Below are 11,274 nucleotides of genomic sequence, written 5' to 3' on the forward strand. Positions count from 1 at the left end.
TCTCCAACTCCTTCCATGTAGAGCTTCTCGCCACACTTGTTTGCTTGGAAATTATATCTAGATATGGAGTACATTGAAAGATCTAAGAGAAAACATTATGGGTCTCCTTGGACACTTCAACTGCTACTAGCGACCAAAATTCCTTTTCTAATTATACACTAAACGGTTGGATAAGTACACTGTCTTTTGCATAGGCCATGCCATAATTCATCAATGTAAGGCCCACTCACTCCAACTTGTATCCCTTTACGATTTGGCATTCATCAAGCTTGATAACAAACTCCAAGGTTGAAACAAAACATGGCAATCATAGCTGGTACAAACTTAGGAGAAACAAGTGTACTATATTGAATCCATAATGTTAGATTAGAATAAGTCGATACCTTTCGAGCTTTGCACTTGTAGAAACAAGCCATGGCATATTGCAACTTAACCAAGTCAATAAAAATATTGTTGAAGTTATCATAGTCATAAGAAATCTTTCTAGTTATAATTCCCTCCACTTTCATTTTACTATGATAAAAAAATAATCTACTATTGAATCAGCAATGAATATATTTCATGCTTGTCTTGCATCTCTCAACTGAAATGGATGAGGCAAATTCATGTGCTTTATTTTGCTATGAGCCAATGCAATTGCTATCATACCATATATGGCCTCATAGCCTTGTCAACTAATCCCAAATATATCACATGCTATTTGAACTTCTTCCATGGATAAACTATTAAGAATATTCATAAGAACCTCATTCAAAGTAGCAAGCCAAAGGGCTTAATGTTAAGGGTTTCTTAAAATTCCAATTAGATGCTTGCATTTTGAGAATGCCTTTAGAAGCTCCATTTATGGACCCTCACCTTGGCCTCAAGCTTCATTGAAAAAGTTCTTGAGAAAAAATAGATATTTTTAGGGAATAAAGTAGATTCAGATTGTCTTGACAAACCCGAATGCTTGCATACCTTTTTTCTATGCTCCACCATTCAAGAAGGATAGTGATAGCATTGAACGTAATCAACGTTTTTTCTCCTTGTAATTTTCTTATCCTTCTTTGTTTGCCCCAAAAGAAAGTATAATGAAGCATTCTCCTCCTCCAAGGTTGATTTTATTTGTGTGTTAATTGCCATGTCTTGTCCCTTGTATTTGTATTGCTTTAATTCTTCTTCAAGCTTTGGCACTTTGATTTGTTGATCTTGTAGGGCTTTTTGCAACACATTTAAAGAACCCTAGGATTGCGACAAAGATTGATGAGTGCTATATAACATTGATTGATAGAATTGATACATATGAATATTTTCATCTAAGCATTTGCAATAACCTAGTAGACAATTTTCACCATCCCCAAAAAAAGTGAGCAATGAAGAAGTGAAATTGAAAGGTGGATTTAGCTAAGTGCTAGGATCATTAGGATATAAGGAACCATCCACCCAAATATCAATATTTTTCTTTTTCTCTAAACAATATTAGAAAGTAGTTATTGTATCTAGCATGCGCTTACTACAAGGGGACTTTGCAATAGCATACTATTTATCAACATAAATATGCAAATCCACCTTCCTCTTATGATTGATTATATCCCTAAGCGATTCCATTAGAGCAACAGAGAAAATGGTGGAAATTAAGTTTTCATGAGATAATAGTGATTTGAAAGGGCTAGAGGATAAAGGAGAGCCTTAAAAATGTTTAAATACATATATAATATAGTTAGACACCACTAGAGATGGAAAAGACCATGTTTTGAGAAGAGAGAAAAAAAGTCATTTTTTGGAGTGAAAATTAGTATGTTGCTGGTGTGGCACTTAGGAGGAGTAGTGGAGCATAAAATAGGTATGTTACTATCTTTACAAGGTTCCATGTGTCACATGTGTGGATATTAAAAATATGAGCTAATTTTGAGGACATTCAATGCAAAAAAGTATATAGAAAATGAGTATTTCAACTTACAATATGATTGGGTGCCTTTTGAGGAAAAAATGTACTTTTTATTTAAAATTTTACAAAATCATTTTTTGAGACAAATAAATCCAAGTTGCTAATGTGGCACTTTTGGAAGAATGGTGGTGCCTTCTTGAAGAATGAATTGATTTAGACCTTTAATGCAAAAAAAATACAGAAAATGAATAATATGATTGGGTACCTTTTAAGAAAAAGAAACCAAATTTTCATAAAAACTTTTAAAATTTTATTTTTGGATCAAAAATAAATCCAAGCTACTAATTGTTAAAAATGCATGGATCTAGAGCATGGCTATGGCGGATGAAACACAAAGACAATGTTCATGATGACATAGATTAGAGAAACCAAGTCTTACTCAAGTGAATTAGGTTCCAAGATGGAAGCTTGGACTCATAAGCACAATCTTGAGTATGACGCTAACTATGACTAAAAGGACAAGGTACAATTGTATTCCATCATTGAATGATAAGAAGGTACATCACTTTATAGGCTCATGATGGTTGGTACAATTGTATTCCATCATTGAATGATAAGAAGGTACATCACTTTATAGGCTCATGATGGTTCCCTTTTTCTCCACTGTGCTTATGGGATTTAGGCATCATGTATTTCAAGCATCCTCTCTAGTAAATTGTGTGAGTCTTGCCCTATTGCTCCAGACAAAGAGGTTGTCACATGGGTGTGATTGCATAAATCTCAACACCTCTCCTCAATCACAATCGTGAAAAAGGCACTAAGTGTACAGATGCTATCATGAGTAGAACCTTGCTAAGTGTGGGTATGCCACAACATGGTAATCATCCAGAGGCTGCCGTAGAAAAGGCTAAGTGTGGGTACCAAAAAACATGGCTAATGTCCAGGGGTTGTTAAAAGGCCTCACTAAGTGCGTAGAGGCTATTATGCATAGGCTACATGAGGAGTTTTACAAGGCACGTGATTAATGGCAAGTACATGCAATAAAAAAATTCTAGCGAAAAATGGAGACAAGGATTGACATGCCCTTGTGGTTTTCTTCATCAGGTATGTCAGTATAACATATCTTCTTTTCTTTCTCTTCTTCTTTGATGTAGTCAATTTTTCTTTCTTTGATGCTCTTTTTGTCTTCATGGTTTGCTTTTTCTTTGTCTTTTTCTTTCTAGTCTGTCTGGTCTTCTTCATTATGGTCTTTCTGGTCTTCTTCTTCATTGACTTTGTCTTCTTCATTATGGTCTTTCTGGTCTTCTTCTTCATTGACTTTGTCTTCTTCTTTATGGTCTTTCTGGTCTTCTTCTTCATTGACTTTGCTTGCATTAATCTTCATGACTCCCTCAAGCAAAGAGGTCACACACTTAGGAATTGGCATGTTGAGCAAAGTGGCTAAAATATTTTCAAGGTCTTCAAATAAAATCAATGATTGCACTTGGATGTAGGCAACTTCATTTCTTCCTATGAGTAGAGCACACAAGTCTTCCATGTAGTGTAAATGGGCATTAAGAGTCATATTATTCTTCTTCTTCAAGTTGAGGAGCTTCCACATTAAGACCTTGTTTGTCATTGGCATGACCAAGAATCAATTTCAAATCTAAGTTTAATCAATAAGAGAGTTGGTATTCGTCTGTGTCAAAAGGCACAAGAAGATTAGTGTTAACCAACACTAGGTAGTATCAAGAGATACTATGTAGTTGAAGCACTTGATGTTGATCTTGAGTTTGATTTCTAGCTTCTCTTACTGATGTTTTTGTTGAAAACTGAGTTTAGACTTAGATCAAAGTGGTAGACACTTGAGTGAGCTGAGAGGAGTGAGAAAATGAAGAGTTTTATGAGCTCTAGTGAAAATGAGCTATGGCTTCCTTTAGGATTGCAACAAGTCGACTGGTTTTTTCTTCCCTGCAACTCGTGGAGATGATCTTTCACTGAGATACTAGGTGAGAAGAAAGCTCATATAGAAGCATAAAGAGCCCTAAGCTCATAGAATAAATGGCAAACTGTTTGCGCTGGATAGTTTATTGTACGATCAGCAATCGACCTGTTTTGATAGTGAGGCTAAAAACGCGCAATGCTGAGCTAGATGGTCATCAATGTCTTGGCTTTAGGTGGCAGGAGGGAGCAACTTGAGCAAAGAAGGAGGTCCACAGAAGAAATCGTGAGCCGATATGACTTATTTTGAGAGATCCAGGAGCTCCAATGTGATAGGGTACAGGTTGGCTATGGCAAACATGAAAAGAAGAGTAGAGATGAAGGTGAAACTTAGTTCATGAGCTAGCAAAAAGTGAAGAGGAGCTAAGAGAGCAAAGAAGGGAGCTAAGCCATACTCACCATAGCTCTGATACCATGTTGAAAATGCATGGATCTAGATCATGGCTATGGCAAATGGAGCACAAAGACAATGTTTATGATGACATAGATTAGAGAAACTAACTATTACTCAAGTGAATTAGATTCCAAGATGGAAGCTTAGACTCATAAATACAACCTTGAGTATGACACTGACTATGACTGAAAGGACAAAGTATAATTATATCCCATCATTGAATGATAAGAAGGTACACCACTTTATAGGCTCATGATGGTTTCCTTTTCCTCCACTGTGCTTATGGGATTTAGGCACCCCCTCTAGTAAACTGTGTGAGCCTTGTCCTATTTCCCCATACAAAGAGGCTGTCACATGGGTGTGATTGCATAAATCCCAACGCTAATGTGGCACCTTTGAAAGAGTAGTGGTCTCAACTTAAAGGATGAAAAGGACTAGTTACCAACATGAAAAAAAAGGGAGACCTCCCTCCTTTCTAGGTAGGGTCCACCATAAAAAGTAGGCGTAGCCTAAAAATATAGAGGGACCAAGGAACAAAAAGGTATGCAATGATGACCAGTAAAGAGGGACTAATCCAAGATTAAAGATTACTAATCAATTTCTTACGAGTTCCTTTTTGAGTTCATATTTTCTCTTATGGACACTATGAAGAATACTTGTGCTATACTCATATTGGAAAAGGCAACACAAGATGTGTGTATCAAAGAGGACAATGGTATGCAAAAAGAGAATTTTGATTGTAGCATTTGCTAGTGTGTTTACATAGAATAAATGTATGCAATCATATGTAGTATTCAAAGTATCAAGGCTTCACAATGGAGCAAGTGGGATTACTACTTGATGAGAAAGTAGTATGGGATTTGAAGTATGAAAGGTTGTTTTGCTATAAGGAGATAAGGTCAAAGGAAGCAATGGTACTCATTGGTTTGTACGTGCATGTTGGGATACAAAAATACTTAAAGAGATTCTTGGTTTTCTTTTTCCAAAGCATACAAATCCTTGCAAGGCATGCAGGTTTCGAGGAAGATGTGGGGGAGGTTGGAGCCAACAAGATGTTGAGGCAGTCTTTGTGGACACAATTCTTATGAAGCATAGCTATTGGGGCGGCAACTTGATTTCTTCATATACATGAGTAAGATGGTTTTCTATGCTTTCTTCAAGCTTACAGGAATTTCTTACATGGGATGATGAGAATACCATGAGTAAGATCATTTTTCTATGCTTTCTTCAAGCTTACAAGAATTTCTTACATGGGATGATGAGAATACCATCTTTGTGTTTGATCCAAGAACTCGAGAAGTACACTTTATGGGTCGACATAATAAGAGCAAAATTATCTTTGCATTTGATCCAAGTGGACCATTGCACATGAATGTTTGCTGACTGAGGGGAGGGATAAACATGTCACATCTTTGTGACAACTCAATTTGTCCTAAATAAATCAGAAACTTTTGTTAGATGAAGTGAAGCTAGTACAAACTAACATACCAACTATATATAATAAATCTGTTTCTCAAAGTTGACATGTTTAGCAAGAAGTGAATGATGTGAGTTGGCATTGGTTGGCATGGCTAATCAACGTTTGTGCTATTGACACTTAAGGAATACTTGATCCTAAAATATGCTTGGAGTGCATGCTTTGTTTCTACAATGTGAGAGTAGGTGATGATAGCCTGTCCTTGAGGGACGATTACAAGGGAGGCTTCCTTTCATGCTATGATAGGATTCAATGCTAGGGAAGCAAAAATTGCTACTTGCAATATAGTATATATTATAATGTGTGGGATGGAGATCAAAGTTGCATGAAAGCTTGTGATGGACAGTCCCTTGGGCTTTAACCTTGGATCATTGAAATTAACGCTAAAAATAAAGAAAAAGAAAAGATTTCTACCCACTTACTAGATTTGCAAGAGTTTGATCCTTGGTACAACATGTTACTGATCATAATTCCTTGACATTGGTATACAAGGTAGGGGAGCCAAGTGTATACTGATGCAATTCAATTTCATGGCATCCCCAGTACTCACAAAAACTTCTTATACATGTAGCTGACCTTAAAGCCTCAATCAATATAGGTATCAGAAGTGGCTTCAGATCTTTCTCAAAGCTCCATCCTCCATGCAAAAGCCTGGCTCTGCAACAAGATCAGGAGCAGCAGAGAGGTTTGCATCAGCTGATGCCACACTCCTGACCCCCTCGAAGGGTTATACTGCCATTGATCATGGCTGCTTGGCTGTTGCTCTTTCCCAAGTCCCCAGATTTAGTGTTTAGGCAGCTTCACATTACCTAGAAGCATCTCCAATTGCAAGCCAAGGTGCAGTAGGCTGTCACTGGAGCTAGTCCTGGCAGTACAGCAGCTGCAGCTGTTATCATGATGACCCCCCTCGGGCTCCATATCGTTGCTGTGCTTGCAGGCAAAATCGGCCACTGATCCCGGCGATGTTAGGGGACCTTCCACGTCTGCTTCGTCTGCATCCGGTTGCTTCTCCCCGCTGTGATCCGTTGACTGAATCTGGGACAGCACTGCATCCCTGTCTGCTGCCAGTACTTCCTCAATCCGTGCTTGGATCCGGGCTGCAAGCTTCACCAGCACGCGCGAGTAGCTCTCCAATACGGCACACCCAACATCCTATAAGAGCCATTCACCAGCTTGCACATTGGTCAGCAACATCCATGCGTTATTCATCAGGATAAAATTAACAATAACAGACAGCTGATCAAACAGTGGCATTCCTGGATAAAGATCTGTCGATAGCTTAAGAGGAGAATAAAACGAAAAACAGGGAACGGCCTTGTCTTTTGCAATCAGTCAGGGCCTTGTCTACCTCCTCCTGCTTCAACACCAGCGCACCGTGTTTCCCCTCAGAGGTCTGTCTATGTTTTTGATCACATAACAGAACTCATTTCCTTCAAACCATCTCTTACAGAACCAGGTGCAATAGACTGGGATGCCTTGACCACGGCTCCATCTGGCCTCCCTCCCCTAGTCACTTTTCACAAACTTTGATTTGAAAGCCATCAAGACTGATTCTTCTAGCCCTCCAGCCAGGTTCTGTATCTGAGGATACTAGTTTCATAAACTTTCCCGGTGAGTTTCTGAAATGTTCCCATGTGGAAGAGTGGCTCTTCTCCCTATTTCACCTGTACTTTTCCACATCACAAGCTTCCACTCCAGAGGCACCGCATACCAAGCTAGGTGCAGTTGGTCCCTGCTCCCGCCACCCCACACCCAGCAGTTCCCCCCCCCCCCCCCCCCCCCCCCGTGCCCAGCAGTCCCGCCCCCAGCCGCATCTGTCTAGGTATGCAGTCTCTCTCCCCGCAGAAGCTCGTGATGTTGTAATTCACAATGTGGGAATTATGCTTGCTTGTTTTGAAAGCACAACACAATTCTGCCCCTCAAGAAAACCAGTGCCAGAATTCCTGCATACCTTGTTATTTTGTATTTTACTCAGCTCCAAGGAAGTCTGCAAAAGCCCAGGAAATCTCTGCCTCAGCTCCATGAGAAGACTTTGAGCTCTTTCCACATATTTCTTTTTCCTCTCCAGCTTCTTTATAGATGTGTCCTTTGTCATCCCCCAAGTTGCTGTTGCCCTGCAAGCATTGTCTCCAATGTGTGAAAGCCTGCTGTTAATCTTACCCTTCCATATGTGGACAAGAGACTCTAAGCCATTAGCCAAAGTTGATAGGCTCTCGAAAGATGGATTTTCAACTGCAGATAGTAGAGTCCGAAAGCAGCAGAGCTCAGAGGTGACGACTTTCAATGGACTGTCACCTATGACCTTTTTGCCACTCTGCATTATTCAAGGCCATAGATCCATCAGGTGCGCTGAAAACAGATAAAAGCCACCATTTACAGCACATATATTTTGATGCTTACTTTAGGAAGAGCCTTTAGATAGCTCGCTGGGATGTCCATCTCTGATAGAACATGCTCATTGATAGACTTGGCTGCTTTAAGTATCTGAAAGGCAGACTCTCTCTGATAAGAGAGTTGCTTTCTCGCATTCTCTGAAAGGCCACAAGAAGGGACCTTTGCAACAGGGACCCATACTTTGCACTCAGGAAAATCACAGGCCATTTCACGACTTGGGCTTTCCTGCACACTCTCAGCATACCAAAATTCTGTATCTCTAAACCTGTCTAGAATTTCCTACACAAGAGAACTTGCATTTCAATCTTATGCATGTCAATAGAGTCTAGCATAACTTGACAAAACCAGCTGCTACTTACAATCAACATACTATCTAGCTTTTGCAATGCAGGAAGCCCAATGTAGACATCAGCTCGCGGCTTGCTAGCCATCACCTGTACAAATGCAAGGCAAATTTTTGCAGGAAAGGAAACTTGAGAGCCCATAAATAAACAGTCAGATACTAACATTGCTGTCACACCGGTTTCACAACAAGTTTTTGATTTTCCCAAGTGGGAAAGAGGCCCTTTTTCTTTGTTTTTCCCTGTAGCGTTCAACATCATGAGCTGCTGCTTGGAAGGCACCACATACCTAGCTAGGTATGCAAACCCTCCCTGCTAGAGGCTCATGATGTTGTATTTCACAATGTGGGAATTATCGTGGGAATTGATCTAAAATTTATTGCAACTCCACCTCAAACTTCATATGCAAATACCTGTTTGGATTAACAAACAGAATGCTCACCTCAATTGTAGCTCCACTAGGAAGTGCTTGAGAAGTGGGGACAAGTTCAACAATGTAATCACAAGGGGATGCAAGCCACTCCATCTCCCTCAACCATCTTAACTTGCTGTCTTGACATAATGGTTCAAGCCTCCAGAGATCCCCAAATATAGCAGCTGCAAAGCCATTAAAGCACCTTCAAACACTTCTTTGTGCTAACCTCACCATCTATTTTAATTAATCAACCACATGGACACAAATGGCTCAATTGAAGCCCTACTCTGGTAACCAAGCAGCTCTAGTAGCATATTAAAGACAGACTAAACAGGGATTATAGAGGCTATTTGCACAGCCTTGTGATTGATGCACTCGGACTAAAAAAGACCAGGTAGGACTAACCTGAGAGCTTTGCTATTGCATTTGAGATCGTGAGAGCTGTGCTTGCTCCTCTAGATCCGCCTGAAAAGTCCTCCCCAAGCAGGAGCTTTGCGAACCGCTCCTTCATCATCATCATCAAATCTGAGTAGACCATTTCCTACATTAGCATTGCTTTTGAAGAGCTTTAATTAGGGAGGCATTTATCCAACTAACATCTCTGCAATGGCCACTCACTTGACCACTCATTCTCATGGTGGCTATACAAATTGGGAAGCTTTACAGGGAGCGAGACCTCAACAGAATCACAATGTGGGTAGTGCAGTCCTGGCATTGATGGAGGGCAATTCTGATCAGCAAGATGCTCATCATATTTTGATGATCCAACAGCGGCATCTCGGATATGTAGTTTGTTGATACAAGAAGATAAATGGGCTGTACAACCGTGACCATCATCAGTCTGTGCATAAATTGGGCAAGGGAGTGGGTCTTGCAGAAAGCAGCCTTCCTGCATTATCATACTTTGATCTGAAATGGGATGCCGACATGAATGAGGACCCTTTTGATGATCCTGATGATGATGATGATGATGGCAGCGGATGTCAAATGGGCCACTGCTACCGCAGCTAGTGAAGTTGAAACTGCTTGCTAGGTCCTCCTCCCCCCTTTCTACTTGATGATCACCAGGGTAGCAACATGAGCAACCTGTTCTATTGGCAAAACAAGTATGACCCACATCTGACCCCCAGCTGTTGAGGCTTATACTGGAGCTGGTGCTCTCCTGCCTTTCCATTGTCTACCTTATTATCAACTCAGGCTTTCTCCCAGCAGTTGACCGCAGCACTTCCCGAAGCACTCCATGTTTTAGCAGCTCTTTCCAATTCAAACTGATGGCATTGGAGGCTCTGATTCACCTGCCAGAATCGGCCAAAACATAAGCTGCGAGAAATGTTTCGGCATTGCTTTTCAATCCAGACAGATAGAATTAGAGGCTCTACTTCAACTGCCAGCATCATGCGAAACATGTAGCAGTGAGAAATGTTTCAGCAACTCTTTTCAATCCAAACTGACGGGATTAGAGGCTATAATTCACCTGGCAGCATCACTCAAAAGATGAGCTGTGAGGAAGTACTCTAGCAATTCTTTCAGTCAAAACTGAAGGGATTAGACGCCCTGATTCACCTGCATGAGAAGGGCCTCATTCAAGAGTCTCTGGCAGCGGCACTCAAAACGTGAGCTGTGAGGGAGTATTTTAGCAACTCTTTTCAGTCGAAACTGATGAGATTAGACCTCCTAATTCACCTGCATAAGAAGGCAATCACCCAGAACATTACCTGTGAGTAATGATAGGTGACCTCTAATCAGCTAAGAATGCAGGTGAAGGGCCGCACCCAAAAACATTACGTGTGGGTAATGATAGATGACCTCTAATCAGCTAAGAAAGCTATAACAGTGATCATGTCTTCCTAGTCTCAGATCTAATTCTAGCTAAGAATGCAGGGTGAAGGGCCTCACCCAAAACATCACTTGTGGGTAATGATAGATGACCTCTAATCGGCTAAGAAAGCTATAACAGTAATGGTAGATGGCCTCCAATCAGCTAAGAAAGCTATAACAGTAATCATATCTTCCTAGTCTCAGATGTAATTCTAGTTAGGAATGCAGGTGAAGGGCCTCACCCAAAACATCACTTGTGGGTAATGATCAAACGAGAAACCCGGTAATATGACTCTGTTACGAGTGTTTACAGTCTTGTTTTTTCATTTGTTGGCCATCTTTTTCTAATTTCATGAATTGTTCTTTTGGCCCAAAATATGAGGATTTTGATGTGCCGAGGATCTGTCCAAAATCTTTTACTTCTCTCGCTTTCTCGAGAAAAGGAATTTGAATTTTGACCCCCCCCCCCCCCCCCCCGAATCCGAAACTACTGTGCGACTGTGATTGTGTGTGCAATACGAAAAATGGGTATTTAAAACGAATACACAGGCAGATTTTTACTGCTCTGTGTGGGTTCTGGGGGTCTGG

At 40.5% G+C, this 11,274-nt stretch overlaps 1 protein-coding gene across 2 annotated transcripts; it reads right to left on the minus strand.

Annotated features, from left to right (window-relative positions):
* Window positions 1–6,025: 6,025 nt before the first annotated feature.
* LOC148011204 (rop guanine nucleotide exchange factor 3-like) lies at window positions 6,026–10,975 on the minus strand. 2 transcript variants are annotated; one of them, XM_087670824.1, is made up of 8 exons: window positions 10,343–10,975; window positions 9,487–10,163; window positions 9,274–9,393; window positions 8,896–9,050; window positions 8,472–8,546; window positions 8,119–8,391; window positions 7,670–8,032; window positions 6,026–6,870 (listed from the first exon to the last, which is right to left on the minus strand). In XM_087670824.1, exons 2-8 carry the CDS (start codon window positions 10,040–10,042, stop codon window positions 6,502–6,504), a joined length of 1,911 nt encoding a protein of 636 aa, XP_087526950.1. In that variant the 5' UTR covers window positions 10,043–10,163; window positions 10,343–10,975; the 3' UTR covers window positions 6,026–6,501. The 2 variants fall into 2 exon arrangements, with proteins under 2 accessions (XP_087526950.1, XP_087526949.1); XM_087670823.1 differs by having other exon boundaries at window positions 9,487–10,975.
* Between the last annotated feature and the right edge of the window lie 299 nt (window positions 10,976–11,274).

Source organism: Lygodium microphyllum, chromosome 28 (genome assembly GCF_053477565.2).
Source record: "Lygodium microphyllum isolate KBCC chromosome 28, Lygodium_microphyllum_v1.1.10, whole genome shotgun sequence".
NCBI classification, from domain to species: Eukaryota; Viridiplantae; Streptophyta; class Polypodiopsida; order Schizaeales; family Lygodiaceae; genus Lygodium; species Lygodium microphyllum.

What these genes read in the sequence shown, in the direction of transcription:
- LOC148011204 (XM_087670824.1), bottom strand. Translation starts at nt 10,042, where the DNA reads ATGGAAAGGCAGGAGAGCACCAGCTCCAGTATAAGCCTCAACAGCTGG. An exon ending in TGCAATAGCAAAGCTCTCAG is followed by an intron (nt 9,051 to 9,273) that starts GTTAGTCCTACC and finishes ATGGCTTTGCAG; the next exon opens with CTGCTATATTTGGGGATCTC. An exon ending in ATCTAAAGGCTCTTCCTAAA is followed by an intron (nt 8,033 to 8,118) that starts GTAAGCATCAAA and finishes TGAATAATGCAG; the next exon opens with AGTGGCAAAAAGGTCATAGG.